The 15,246-nt window shown below is 43.4% G+C and overlaps 2 protein-coding genes across 2 annotated transcripts in view; one reads left to right on the top strand and one right to left on the bottom strand.

Moving 5' to 3' along the window:
• Positions 1-9,810, top strand: part of LOC120063407 (serine/threonine-protein kinase TAO3-like) — a 26,252-nt gene extending 16,442 nt beyond the window's left edge. The window contains exons 3-8 of the mRNA XM_039013773.1: positions 108-236; positions 2,231-2,434; positions 3,062-3,301; positions 3,546-3,758; positions 5,463-5,645; positions 8,273-9,810. Of these exons, the coding sequence (XP_038869701.1) occupies positions 108-236; positions 2,231-2,434; positions 3,062-3,301; positions 3,546-3,758; positions 5,463-5,645; positions 8,273-8,434 (1,131 nt within the window). The 3' untranslated portion in view covers positions 8,435-9,810. The remainder of the gene's footprint in view (positions 1-107; positions 237-2,230; positions 2,435-3,061; positions 3,302-3,545; positions 3,759-5,462; positions 5,646-8,272) is intronic.
• pebp1 (phosphatidylethanolamine binding protein 1) lies at positions 8,876-15,246 on the bottom strand. Its single transcript, XM_039013776.1, has 4 exons — positions 15,043-15,246; positions 12,393-12,502; positions 10,627-10,727; positions 8,876-10,442 (listed from the first exon to the last, which is right to left on the bottom strand). The coding sequence occupies exons 1-4, from the start codon at positions 15,175-15,177 to the stop codon at positions 10,225-10,227; spliced, it is 564 nt and encodes a 187-aa protein (XP_038869704.1). The 5' UTR covers positions 15,178-15,246; the 3' UTR covers positions 8,876-10,224.

Genomic DNA, 15,246 nt, shown 5'->3' with positions numbered 1-15,246 from the left:
AAATATGTTAACATTGCCAAAGCAAGTGAACTAGATAATAAACAAAAGTGAAATAAACAATAAAAATGAACAGTAAACATTACACTCCCTCTCTCATTTCCCCTCAGATGAAGACAATGTCATCAGATGAGAAGAAGTTCCAGCAGCAGATCGTGTCCCAGCAGAAGAAGGAGCTCACCACCTTCCTAGATAATCAGAAGAAGCAGTATAAGCTCTGCAAGGAGAAGATGAAAGAGGTCCTTTATTCCCCCTTTCCCAGCCTCACACTATATGCTCTGTATTGAGCTGAGTTCAATCGATCCTTGGTACAAGCTCTGCAAGGAAAGATTGGAGGTCGCAACGCAACACTGTTTATGTCCTCTAGCTAGCTAGTACAGTACTGTACCCTCGTATAATGCCTCTACAGTAGGAATAATCTCAGCACCCATGACACATCTACTATGTATTGCGATGGGTGGAAACAACCATCCTACAAATACACACACATAAACACACACACATACACATACACACATACAAACACACACACACATACAAACACACACACATACAAACATACACAAGTACAGTATGTTTGATCATCGTGCATTTTCATTTCACTGAGGAGGAGCTGAGTCACTCCTCCCACTCACTCACTATATACACACACACACACACACACACACACACACACACACACACACACACACACACACACACACACACACATATTGTGTTTGTGTTTCTAACAACCTTGATGCACTGTTTCTCAGAACTGGATCCATTGTTGTGAACAGAACTAGGCCATCTCAGTTAACAGACATTGCTCTGATTCTAGACATTCAGTTACATAGCATTGTTTAAATCATAGAATTTGGAATTAGAATACGATAATGGACATGAACCTTCTTATGATGGGTTAAAGGTCAGCCATTTTGGTCAGGGAGTTGGTCAATCATGGTTTTCCAGTCCTGTGATAAGATATTGTGTAAAATAATGAATTTGAAGAATGTTTGTTTGATCGCTAGCCAGCCATTTTTAGAGGAATAATTCAAATTAACTGCCAATATGCCAACATTCCATTCAAACAATGCAGTCAATACACTGGCTGAAATCAGTTGATGATAGGACTTAGACAAGTTGTAAATGCAACAAGTACTGATATTGTATCATATAATAGCGTCACAGCTTTCCAAGAAAACAAAATGTTGACTGTTTATAGGCTATTTACACAGACATTTTTTATAAAACCTGTATAAACTCTATTTATAATTATATGACAATGTTTTAGGTTGACAATTCTATTACACAATTTCTGATATATCACATGCCTTTTATTTTCCTGCATAAATAAAATCAGGATTATGCCTCTATACTGCCATTCTTTCCAATTAGACTGGTTTGGATTTCTCCCTGACCAATATGGCTGCCAATTTCACCTCATTCTGGAACTTTGAGGGTTTATGACATTTCCCCTCTAGTAATTTAATAGGTCAATGGGACTCGACAAAAACAATAGAAATGCCATGGAAACGCGTTGGGGAAAGATCCCAAATCTCCTCATTTCCCCCCAGCAAAATTAGCCTACTGTATATATGTGTACTTAACACTATGTTGGGATAAAAACCGGAGTATAATGCTGTATAGATGTCAACCTCAATACATGTTCATGTTATCGTCACCAATCAACTGCATTAGTTAAAAACGACTGAGTACCTCCATCTATTTCTGTATGCTAGCTACGCTACCAGTTTACATGTATATGAACGGGAGTTAGCATTTAGCTGTCACTTTTAAATCTGAAAAGGGACAACTTCTAAATGTAATGCAGTGAAAACATCCAAATATATCCAAATCAGATTTTAGTAACCACATGGTAGACCTGTTACAATACATCAATCATGACGGTTTTGACGAATGTCCACTTTGTTAGATCAGATTTGTTGAATGTGCGCCAATCCAGCGTCCTTCTATCCTCCACGGTCTGTGTTCCATTGACCTCTTTATCGCAATATGTACTGTTGATGTGGAACTAATATGGCTGTCATAGAATGTTGAGGTGTTATGTAAATGCATCATAATGCAGAAACCTCATTGGCCCAACTCTCTAGATACATGGCTCTAGAGGACCCTATATATCTTTAGATAATGAGAGGATCTGCTGCACACCTGACCATTAGACAGGAGAACATGTATATTACGGACCGTTATATATCCGTAAAAATCTCCTCTGTCTCTTCCCATCTTCCAGGAGATGAATGAAGACCACCACACCACTAAGAAGGAGAAGCAGGAGCGCATGTCCAAGCACAAGGAGAACCTGCAACACAGCCAGGCTGAGGAGGAGGCCCAGGTTCTGAGCCAACAGAGGGTCTTCTATGACAGGAACTGCAGAAGCTTCAAACGCAAAGTCATGATCAAGAGGCATGCGTTGGAACAGGAGCAGATACGAGAGGTACTGGATATTGTATAGATGTACAGATAGCCATTTCAAACGAGAGGCAAGGCGGACTGGATGACATTGTGTGAAGAATGACTGGGAGGTACAGTATCTTGTATAGATAGACACACATTTTAGTTCAAGTTCAGTCTGAAGTGGTGTGCAGTGAACACTGCAATCCAGTAGGGATGTGAAAATCACATGTCCAACTGCTTATCCATAACATTCCCAGGGTCAATGTTGTCCTCGAATGGCTTCTGTAACATGAAAAATAATGTTCAAATCGTAGTGTTCTTTGACCAATAACGGTATTTTCTGATGTTTCGTGGAAAACACCAAGAAGTGGTTTCCCATCTCGTGGAAAGCAGATAAGAAAGTATAAGCAAGGCAACAATGCCCTAATCTCCTAATCTGCTCTGTATATTGGGGGGGGGGGGAGGTAATGTCAATAAAACGACACCACAAGATACTGATCAGCTCCTGACCAAATGGCAGTAGGTTCTCATCATCCAGTGTCCGTATAAAAGCAACATTTTAATCATTGGATGGCCATGATAATTCCTCTCTCCCCCCACCCCCTCTCTCCCCCTATCTATCCCTCCTTCTCTCTATCTCTCCCTCCCCATGTCTCTCTCTCTCCAGGAGCTGAACAAGAAGAAGACCCAGAAGGAGATGGAGCATGCCATGCTGATCAGACATGACGAGTCCACCCAGGAGCTGGAGCATCGTCAGCTGAAAACCCTTCAGAAGCTCCGCATGGACCTGATCCGCCTGCAGCACCAGACAGAACTGGAGAACCAGATAGAATACAACAACCGGCGCGAGAGAGAGCTCCGCCGCAAGCACGTTCTGGAGCTACGGCAGCAGCCCAAGAACCTTAAGGTGACGGCTACGCCAGGTGCAGCTAGCTAGTGAATGTATCCCTGGGAATGTGATGGCTGCATTGGTAGCTACATTAGGCTGCATTGGTAGCTACTTTAGGTGTTCTCAAGGAAAATGCTCTGATGTAACCAGGTAGTGGATGATATGAACCTAAATGTGAGGGTTAGGGTGCAGCTAGTAAAGGCAGTCCTGAAAAAGGGGAAATCCTCAGTGGTAGTTCCAATGTCTTCTCCATTTCCCCCAGGCCATGGAGCTGCAGATTAAGAAACAGTTCCAGGACGCGTGTAAGGTCCAGACGCGTCAGTACAAGGCCCTGAGACACCACCAGATGGAGGTGACGCCCAAGAGCGAGCACAAGGTGGTCCTCAAGGCCCTGAAGGAGGAGCAGACCAGGAAGCTGGCCATCCTGGCCGAGCAGTACGAACAGAGCATCAACGAGATGATGGCATCGCAGGCGGTGAGTCGCCTTAAAATGGAGGACGGGTGTTATGATGAGGATTCGTGAGCAGTGATGCTGATATTTGATCATTTCCTTTATATCAATCTCAAAGATTCATATAAATGTTAAAGATCTTATCTAATATAGCACATGAAAATGAAAGAATGGTTCCATAGGAGAATTGTATAATTTTGTCCCCAAGCCGTAGGAGATGTTGGTCATTGTAGGAGTTTGTAAATCTGCTTCTGTTATTCCCATATCTCCTATCTCATCTTCTGTTCCATCACTCCTCCTATCTCCTCTTCTGTTCCATCACTCCTCCTATCTTCTCTTCTGTTCCATCACTCCTCCTATCTCATCTTCTGTTCCATCACTCCTCCTATCTTCACTTCTGTTCCATCACTCCTCCTATCTTCACTTCTGTTCCATCACTCCTCCTATCTCCTCCTCTGTTCCATCACTCCTCCTATCTTCACTTCTGTTCCATCACTCCTCCTATCTCCTCTTCTGTTCCATCACTCCTCCTATCTCCTCTTCTGTTCCATCACTCCTCCTATCTTCTCTGTTCCATCACTCCTCCTATCTCCTCTTCTGTTCCATCACTCCTCCTATCTCCTCTTCTGTTCCATCACTCCTCCTATCTCCTCTTCTGTTCCATCACTCCTCCTATCTCCTCTTCTGTTCCATCACTCCTCCTATCTCCTCTTCTGTTCCATCACTCCTCCTACCTCCTCTTCTGTTCCATCACTCCTCCTATCTCCTCTTCTGTTCCATCACTCCTCCTATCTCCTCTTCTGTTCCATCACTCCTCATATCTCCTCTTCTGTTCCATCACTCCTCCTATCTCCTCTTCTGTTCCATCACTCCTCCTATCTCCTCTTCTGTTCCATCACTCCTCCTATCTCCTCTTCTGTTCCACCACTCCTCCTATCTCCTCTTCTGTTCCACCACTCCTCCTATCTCCCCTTCTGTTCCATCACTCCTCCTATCTCCCCTTCTGTTCCATCTCTCCTCTTCTGTTCCATCACTCCTCCTATCTCCTCTTCTGTTCCATCACTCCTCCTATCTTCACTTCTGTTCCATCACTCCTCCTATCTTCACTTCTGTTCCATCACTCCTCCTATCTTCTCTGTTCCATCACTCCTCCTATCTCCTCTTCTGTTCCATCACTCCTCCTATCTCCTCTTCTGTTCCATCACTCCTCCTATCTCCTCTTCTGTTCCATCACTCCTCCTATCTCCTCTTCTGTTCCATCACTCCTCCTATCTCCTCTTCTGTTCCATCACTCCTCCTATCTCCTCTTCTGTTCCATCACTCCTCCTATCTTCTCTGTTCCATCACTCCTCCTATCTCCTCTTCACTCCTCCTATCTCCTCTTCTGTTCCATCACTCCTATCTCCTCTTCTGTTCCATCACTCCTCCTATCTTCTCTTCTGTTCCATCACTCCTCCTATCTTCTCTTCTGTTCCATCACTCCTCCTATCTTCTCTTCTGTTCCATCACTCCTCCTATCTCCTCTTCTGTTCCATCACTCCTCCTATCTCCTCTTCTGTTCCATCACTCCTCCTATCTCCTCTTCTGTTCCATCACTCCTCCTATCTTCTCTGTTCCATCACTCCTCCTATCTCCTCTTCTGTTCAATCACTCCTCATTTCTCTCTCTATTGGGGTCTGTTTATTCCTCTCTATTGTGGTCTATCTCTTTATTCCTCTTGCCTCTCAGCTGCGTCTGGACGAGGCCCAGGAAGCCGAGTGCCAGGCTCTGAGGCAGCAGCTGCAGCAGGAGATGGAGCTGCTGAATGCCTACCAGAGTAAGATCAAGATGCAGACCGAGGCCCATCATGACAGAGAGCAGCAGAAGCTGGAGCACAAGGTGTCGCTTCGCAGAGCCCACCTCGAACAAAAGGTACAGAGAGAGAGAGAGAGCTGTGCAGGGCCCACCTCGAACAAAAGGTACAGAGAGAGAGAGACAGAGAGAGAGCTGCGCAGAGCCCACCTCTAACAAAAGGTACACACAGAGAGAGCTGCGCAGAGCCCACCTCGAACAAAAGAGACAGAGAGAGAGAGAGCTGCGCAGAGCCCACCTCGAACAAAAGAGACAGAGAGAGAGAGAGCTGCGCAGAGCCCACCTCAAACAAAAGGTACACACAGAGAGAGCTGCGCAGAGCCCACCTCGAACAAAAGAGACAGAGAGAGAGAGAGCTGCGCAGAGCCCACCTCAAACAAAAGGTACACACAGAGAGAGCTGCGCAGAGCCCACCTCGAACAAAAGAGACAGAGAGAGAGAGAGCTGCGCAGAGCCCACCTCGAACAAAAGAGACAGAGAGAGAGAGAGCTGCGCAGAGCCCACCTCGAACAAAAGGTACACACAGAGAGAGCTGCGCAGAGCCCACCTCGAACAAAAGGTACACAGAGAGAGACAGAGAGAGAGAGCTGTGCAGAGCCCACCTCGAACAAAAGATAGAGGGGGAGGCGTCACAGAGACAGACTGTTAGATCCATAAAGCCTACCTGGTAGAGAGGGGAGAGTCAACGCATGCACACAGACACAGACTGTTAGAAACACAGACTTACACACGCAGAGCCCACCTTCACAAAAGATGCCAAAAAAAGGTATGGGGGAGTGCGGAGTTAACGCAGACAGACACTGATGTACGCGCACACACACGCATGCAGACAGACACTGATGTACGCGCACACACACGCATGCAGACAGACACTGATGTACGCGCACACACACGCATGCAGACAGACACTGATGTACGCGCACACACACGCATGCAGACAGACACTGATGTACGCGCACACACACGCATGCAGACAGACACTGATGTACGCGCACACACACGCATGCAGACAGACACTGATGTACGCGCACACACACGCATGCAGACAGACACTGATGTACGCGCACACACACGCATGCAGACAGACACTGATGTACGCGCACACACACGCATGCAGACAGACACTGATGTACGCGCACACACGCATGCAGACAGACTGCACACACATTTCACTCACCGCTGATGTGTAACCCAGGGCCATAATTGGTCATGCACACAGCTTTTGTTGTGAAATCCCATGATGTTACCATTGATGTGTTATTCTTACAACATGCTCTCTATATTTTAATCATAAGCAGTGTTAAGAAAATGTATAATTGATTCTTGATAATATGTAACATGGAGATTCTCAACAATAAGGCATTACTTACTCAGCTACGCTGCCTCTACTCCCCTGTTGTATTCATCAAGTCATACACTCCATTCAGTGTCATACAATCTGGAGTCACAACACCTCCTCCTTCACCTCTTCTCCCCACTCACTACTCTGCTGTTGACCATTTCCAACAGTGGATGCTGATGGCATACAATCAATTCACCATAGGCCACTTTATCAGTCATAATACTAGCTTTTTTGGGGGACTAGAATACAAAGTTTTTCCAATGCAATGATGTCATTGCTCCTGGACAACAAAGGAACATGCCGCCCTGATCCAGTTTCCGTTGCCCAGGCAGTAGTTGACAGTAGTATCTTTACAATGTTATGCAACCAGTGGTGCTGTGGCGCCATCTGTTGACCATCTGTCTCCCTGCAATCTGCCTGAAATAGATTGCGTCATCGAAACCAGTATCAGGGTTGTATTAATCAGGGAACGTAACAGAATAAGTTTTAAAACGTTCTCCAATGGAAAACTAAAATGAGCATTTCTTATTGGACCAGTTCAGGTAGACAGACCCTTCCTGTTTCAATAAGTGTTCTTCCATTTCGTGCCTAGTGAACACACCCCAGGCTCATATGCTTCATTTCATATGAAAGAGAAGTGAAAACTGCAGATATCGATCCACTGTCTGGACTATTACGTGACTCAGGGGCTAGATGGAATCTGTTGCTGAAGGCTTTATGGAATTAAATCATGAATCAATACAAACCGAACACTGAAAATGAATTAAAGTTGTGGACGTCTATAATGGGTTGATAAGCTTCACTGTTAATGTCTGGTCCTAAATCATGACTAGTGCAGGTGTATTTCTGTCTGTACTAGTGCAGGTGTATTTCTGTCTGTACTAGCGCAGGTGTATTTCTGTCTGTACTAGTGCAGGTGTAGTTCTGTCTGTATTAGCGCAGGTGTATTTCTGTCTGTATTAGCGCAGGTGTATTTCTGTCTGTACTAGTGCAGGTGTAGTTCTGTCTGTATTAGCGCAGGTGTATTTCTGTCTGTATTAGCGCAGGTGTATTTCTCTCTGTATTCGCACAGGTGTATTTCTGTCTGTATTCGCACAGGTGTATTTCTGTCTGTACTAGCGCAGGTGTATTTCTGTCTTTACTTTGCTGACTATGGAGTGGTTATAGATTCATGTTGAATTTCAAATCAATCCCTTAGACTAGCTTGAGCAAAAAAGCAACCTGAACGAGCAGCTGTTGCAGGTCAAACTCAGCAGTACTCATTCATACCTTACTTCTTCAGTATGTTGTGACTCCAAATACTCTTGCTTCCGATAGTTTAATGAACTAAGTTGTTGTTTTGTAGATTGAAGAGGAGCTGGCTTCCCTTCAGAAGGAGCGTACAGAGAGGATCAAGCACCTACTGGAGCGCCAGTCGAGAGAGATTGACACGTTCGACATGGAGAGTCTCCGTCTGGGCTTTGGTAACCTGGGGGCCCTGGACCCCCCCAAGGACGACTACAGATGACTAGACCAACCCTGGTAACCCCCCAAGGATGACTACAGATGACTAGACCAGCCCTGGACCCCCCCAAGGATGACTACAGATGAATAGACCAGCCCTGGTAACCTGGACCCTCATGGATGACTACAGATGACTAGACTAGCCCTGGTAACCTGGGGCCCTGGACCCCCAAGGATGACTATAGATGACTAGACCAGCCCTGGTAACCTGCCCCCCCCCCCCCCCCCCCCCCCCCCAAGGATGACTAGACCAGCCCTGGTAACCTCCTCACGACCTGTCTGTCGATCTTCATCCTCTGGTCTGACCCTCTTCCTCCTCATCCCCCTGACCTGGTCTGGTTTGACCAGTTAGGGTCTTTAGTCACTGATTCTCACACATTAACACACACCAGCCCAGTGCTAGTCTAATGCCAACGGGGCCCCCAATCGTTTTTTTTTTTTTTTTACTAGGCAAGTCAGTAAATTTGTTACAAGATGACAAAAAAAATGCTGGATAACTTCCTAGGCTTTCTTTCTTTTAAAGAATAACAATACAATGTCAGTGTTTCTGTTTCTTGTGCAGTGATGGCACTTGTAGTGTGACTAAGCAGAAACCAGAGAGGGAGAATAAGACAGAACGAGCATGAAGATACAAGTGAATAATGTTGTGTTGCTCATTGATCACACATTAGAGGTTAATAATTGGTTAAAGCTGTGCAAAAACTTCAAGCCCAAAAACAAACTGATCCTTCTGCAGCCTTGTCATCTTCTTGGCGCTGCTTCCAGTTCCTTCAACTCTTTTTTTAGATTTATATTCATCAGGACATTTTTATGTAAAAATGTTAAGTCATAATGTACATATTGGTACGCGAATCAATTTGATTATTAACTTGACTTGGGAGGGGCAATGCACCCTGGTACTCCACTTTATTGCACTGGCATGTAATGTGAATATTACATGGTTACGTCTGGAATTGCACCCTATTCCCTATGTAGTGCAGTACTTATAGGGCAATGGTTAGTGCACTATATAGGGAATAGGGGTGTGATTTGAGACGGCGACCATGTGAATCCCTACTCCCAGGTAGCACAAAGGGCTTTGTCGCAGGGGGAGGGACATGTATATAGAACAATTTATGTAGAGCTTTTACTTATTTTCGTATTTTAATTGTTATTCAAATATTTCTTTTTTAATGGATGATTTCTCTCATACTCCTCAATGTTTCTTTCTCTTGTCATTCTTTTTGCTTTAAAAGCTGCGGAGTATTTTCTTATAAACCAGATCAGTAAATAAATGCTTTATCATTGCATGCTTTTTCATTTTGTTTTCCAGGGTTAAGAGAAAGCATGAATCTGTCAGAGCTTTTAATTATATTTGTAAATAAAGTGCTCATCACAACATCTGTCATTGGATTTTTAACAGCAAGTTTAGGCAACTGAATATAGGTAGTCATGGATTTGAGTGTGCTGATGCTCCCTATTAATGACATCTTGGCCACATTCAAGGTCCACGCAGGGCCAGGTTGTGTTAAAGGAGTACTCCAGCACCATGCCAGTGTCTACAAAAATAACTGATGCAACCGAGAGTAACTCATTCAAACAGTGTTGGAGAACGGTCAACGACTACAGAATATAAACCAAACCAGATTAGCTGTTTCGTTTGACTGATCATGGGGATAGAGAGATTACTTTTTAAATGAGTCAGCATGGGCATTGCTCACAATACAATTGTAAAATAATTCAGTGTGGCAGGCAACTGCAGGAACCACAATGATATCTTATCTACATAATGTTAATTTCTGAATACTCCTTTGTTTATTTTCCAGCCAGTTGCTCATAGAGTTTAGGGACATAATTATCCCATTCTGCCTGATAGCAGGTTCCAGCCACGGGAACTCCCAGTCCGTATTTCTGGCGGAAGGCTTGGATCTTGAACTTGCCACGGTTGTCTCCACAGCAGTTGGTGAGGACGGGCTCCGTACAGGAGAGGTTTCCTGACTGCTCATAGACCAGCCACACATACCTGTGGAGACCTGGGGGGGACACACAGAGACGGGAACAAAGATGTCACGTGGTCAATGAGGGAGGAAGTGCAAAGGCTGTGTGAAGCATGTCCAATAATACACTTATCCAGTTGTGTAGGAAATTTGTCACATTCAAGCTTCAGAAATTCCTAGAGGAATAGAAGTTGCTCCAATCATCATTGGATAAGGTTACCAGTGCCTTTTGGAGGGCCGGACCCAACGTAGTCGGACATAACACATCCACTGGATACATCGTTTCCCTTCATGTTCACCACCAGAAAGTGATGCCACTCCCTTCAAAAGAATACATTCGTTAGAAGAAAAGAAAATGGTTATCCAACATCCTTGATTACACTATTCAGTTGTCTTGAAAACATTTAAAAAATAAGATTATCAATAACACAATCTGTTGGCTTCATAAATCATCAGGGGGTAAAAAAGGTCACGCAATGTTTTGCACAATCTATCCAAGAGCCAATAAAAAGGGAGTTGCAGCCTAGGGCTGAGCGATATAGCCCAAAAAATTATCTTGATTTATTCACATTTATGGGCGAATCATATCATTTGTTTTCTCGAAATAAGCTTTGTTGTACAATTAAAAAAGGTCAAGCCTCCACACAAAGACCTAATTTTATCAAAAATAGTCACTGACCTGGTTTTCAAGTCTATGAAAATGTAATTTGTTAAAATGTACCAGAACAATGCATAATGCACTAATAAATGACTGACTTCTTATAGCAGGCGTTATAGAAAATGAACCCAGGTCTCAAACAATCTGTCAAGCAAAAGCCCATGTGCTAGTGAGTAGCCAGCTACCCTTTACATTTCAAGTTTAGCCAACTTGGATCTATCTGCTCGCTAACAAGGTAGAACAGTTGAATTGTTATGACCACACCCTTCTGTCCATGTTTGAACAGCATGCTAGCTTGTCCACTTTTTTTCCCCAGAGGTTGATATTAAGTGACCTGCCTAATTTCTCAGAATGAGAACGAGTTACCAAAGCCCAGTGCTAGTCTAATGCCAACAGGGCCCCCAATCTCGTGTTTTTTTTGTTTTTTTTTAACTAGGCAAGTCAGTAAATTTGTTACAAGATGACAAAAAAAATGCTGGATAACTTCCTAGGCTTTCTTTCTTTTAAAGAATAACAATACAATGTCAGTGTTTCTGTTTCTTGTGCAGTGATGGCACTTGTAGTGTGACTAAGCAGAAACCAGAGAGGGAGAATAAGACAGAACGAGCATGACTATACAAGTGAATAGTGTTGTGTTGCTCAATGATCACGCATTAGAGGCTAATAATTGGTTAAAACTGTGCAAAAACTTCAAGCCCAAAAACAAACTGTTCCTTCGTCTTCTGGCGCTACTTTCAGTTCCTTCAACTTTTTTTAGATTTATATTCACCAGGACATTTTTATGTAAAAATGTTAAGCAAATGTTGATATTAAGTGACCTACCTAATTTCTCAGAATGAGAACGAGTTACCAAATCCTTATATAATTGTGTTTAATGCTTACTGCACATTTATACAACAGTCTTGATTGTCCATAATCAACGTTTATTGATACTCCTGTTTCAGTAGTCTGCTCTGCACATAATTTGAGGAGTTGAGACATAAAAAAGGGTATCATGAGAAAGGTTAACTTCTCTATAATATGTGTTGTGTCCATGTGACCCATTCTGTTGGACCAAACCTCAAACGCAAATAGCAAGTTGAAACCGCTTGTCAGAGACGAAGTGATCTCTCAGCTTTGTTGTTGTAAGTGTGTGTGAGCGAGAGAGAGAAAAATGGGAAGGTGCACACAGCACAGAAGAAGCGAAAAAGAGCCCCCCCCCCCCCCAAAAAAAAGACAGTAACGCTCAAAAACACAATGTGTGTGATTCTGGAGAAACATGCATTTAGAATATTGTGCTAAAACAAATTCTAATTAATTTGATATCACCCAGCCCTACGGCAGCCCACCCGAATTTGGGGTCTTTCCTGCTGGGTGCGTCGGGGTCGGTCATGGCCAGGGTGTACAGCTTAGTGGAGTCACACCCCTCCCACTCTATAGAGGTGGGACTGCTCTGCACCTGTGAAGAAACAAACCAAGGGGAATGTAGTTGGTCTCACAAATACAAGCCAATCCCATTTTGGTAATAACTCACACAAGCGGTGGTCAATATAGTTGGTATCACAACAAATAGCCTACAAGCCAAAAATACTTTCACAACAAGTCAAGGTTGTTATCACAATACAAGCATTTCACTACACTCACATTAACATCTGGTAACCATGTGTATTTGATAAGAATGGTTGCTATAACAAACAATAAGCAACATAAATCAGTTTAATGTATTAAGAATATTAGATTGAACTGTGGATAATTATGTTAATGAGTTAGGCCAAAAATCCTGCACTAAGAGAGTGCCGATTGACATACATTCATTGCCCAACCCTCATCTCTGCAGTGCAGACAGTGTATGGTCAGACCAGCTCTTATGCAGTCTAAGTGTGGGGTTTTGCAAAGCTTAGCGTGCTAAAATAACTATAAACTGGAAGGATTTTGCATTAATTAAAGTTTAAGCTACTGACTTGTGTAGGCCTGACATTTGTCTTTGTTCTCAGGAGTAACAGTTCTCATAGCCTAACCATGAGGCCACAGCCTGAAATATGTGTGTGTATGCAACAATGTACAAGGGCATAAGATATGAAACAAAAGTGTGAAATGTGTGTGTGTTAAGGGCGCTGTACTGTGTGACTGAAACTGTGCTAATCTTAGAGAGGCACATGAGGGGTGTAGAGGGAGGGGGGTGAATCAGGAGACTGCTGACTATGGTGTACAATAGACAATAACAGATAAACTATACACACGAAGATCATCTGTGAGGTTCTGAATTATGCACTACAACCCAATACTATATGTGATTGTGATTGAATACTCAATGTGATTGAATATTAGCAACTGTTGGCCTGGGCGCCTGGGTGTCTGTGTGTGTGTGCTGGAAGTAACAGTTAGCCCCAGATAAGTGTGCTGGGAAGCTGTGGTTAGCCTTGAGCGAGAACAGTGGGCTTTGTATACAGGTGCAAATAGCTCAGACAATGTTGCAGAGCTGTCTGACCTCAGTCTTTGGGGTGAGGGAGCGTAATCTACACAGCAACAGCGTCGGGACATCACATGCGCTAAGGGGCTAGGACTAGCTTAAGCGCCAACACCAACGATAGGCTGGGTGAGTCTAAACCACGCCCAGTCTCTACTCTGACAGGCCGGCTCGGAAGCGGGAACTATCTCTGTCATGAGTATATTATAACATCTTTGTCAGGAACAAGTGTCTTCTCTGTTTTCATCCTGCGTGATGTTACAGTGAACCCGTATACCGAAATTGCATTTGCCATTTATTAACTACTGAATTAAACAATTATTTTAACCAAGTTCAGGTGTGCTATTGTTCCTATCTCAGTTGAACCTTCGCAGCCTTAACATAAGCAAGACTGGAACATTATTGCACACTGACACGGTTTTGTGCATTGTGTCACATTTTTGCAAATAAACCTGGTCATGCAAATGCTAGCAATCAATAACATTTTTTAAATTAGCTTATTTCATATCAACTACTATCTATTGAGCATAATCGTGAGCACGTGCTGTAAACCCTACAACTCCGAATTATATTCGACACTATGCAAGCTAACTCCACAGATAGAACAATGAGATATTTTACCGGATGTATGAATGTTAAGCATCCGCTTGGCGTTTCCGCTCACTACCAAATATGTAGTGAGAGGAAGCACACTGGCCGGAGAAGATGGAACGATATGGATTTTGGGTGACATTCTGCGCATTTTCTCAACGATTAAACGTTTGTTCCCAAAACTATAATATGTTATGAACAGAGTGGACAAAGTTTTGTAGACTTTACCCTTTCCAAAAGTATTTGTGTGCGAGATATATGCATTTATTTTCTAATCGCGTTTAGGAGTGCAAAGGCGAATTCAGTTATTGCACAGGCGGATCTCAGATAGGCGGCGCAGATACAGGCTGGAACGCGCCAATAGGATCTCGCTAGCTCATGTTTGGCTCTGCCCACGTCCTGGTTCTGCCCACTTTGACTCGTTTGGTCCCATTGGAAACGACAGGCTGGTCTATCTTGGTTTAGTTATTTATAAAAAAAAAAAAAAAAAAAAAAAAAAAAAGAAGATCCGCTAACTCGTTAGTTATTATGTCAAAGATGAACGCTGATGCAACGGCGAGTAACTCATTCGAACAGTGTACACCACAGTGTTGGAGAACGGTCAGCAACTAAAGAATATAAACCAAACACGATTAGTTGTTTTGTTGACTGATCATGAGGATAGAGATGACTTTTTAATGGAGTCGGCATAAACAAATCTAGGGCATTGCTCACAGAACACAATTGTAAAATAAACGAGTGTGGCACAAACAAAAAGGCGTTGTAGTTTCTGCAGTTATCACAGCTACACAATGTTAATTTCTGAATACTCCTTTTGTTTATTTGCTTGTTCTGCCCACTATGACTCGTTTGGTCCCGTTGGAAAAGATAGGCATGGTCTATCTTGGTTTAGTTCTAAAATAAATATTCGTTAAGTCGTTAGCGTTCAGCTTTGACAGTACCTGTGTTGGCGTGAGCACTTTGCCCAACTCGTCGATTTCAAGAGAGCCATACTTGACATGGAGGGTCTGTGCAGGCTTCTCATCCACCTCTGTTAGTGCAAGATCCCCTGTCCACAGGCTTAAATCTACCGGCATTTTGACTGATTCCGGAGAGCTGAAAACAGGAGCTGCTTTGACTTATACTGCACAAAAACACAAGGGGGC

The sequence above is a fragment of the Salvelinus namaycush genome, chromosome 18, assembly GCF_016432855.1.
Source record: "Salvelinus namaycush isolate Seneca chromosome 18, SaNama_1.0, whole genome shotgun sequence".
NCBI classification, from domain to species: domain Eukaryota; kingdom Metazoa; phylum Chordata; class Actinopteri; order Salmoniformes; family Salmonidae; genus Salvelinus; species Salvelinus namaycush.
This window is presented reverse-complemented; position numbering and strand designations above follow the sequence as displayed.

Coding starts and splice junctions, on each gene's coding strand:
- pebp1 (XM_039013776.1), bottom strand. CDS start 15,177: ATGCCGGTAGATTTAAGCCTGTGGACAGGGGATCTTGCACTAACAGAG. Junction 12,503..15,042: donor AAGTGCTCACGCCAACACAG/GTACTGTCAAAG, acceptor GTTTCTTCACAG/GTGCAGAGCAGTCCCACCTC. Junction 10,443..10,626: donor CGGCCCTCCAAAAGGCACTG/GTAACCTTATCC, acceptor TGTCCCCCCCAG/GTCTCCACAGGTATGTGTGG.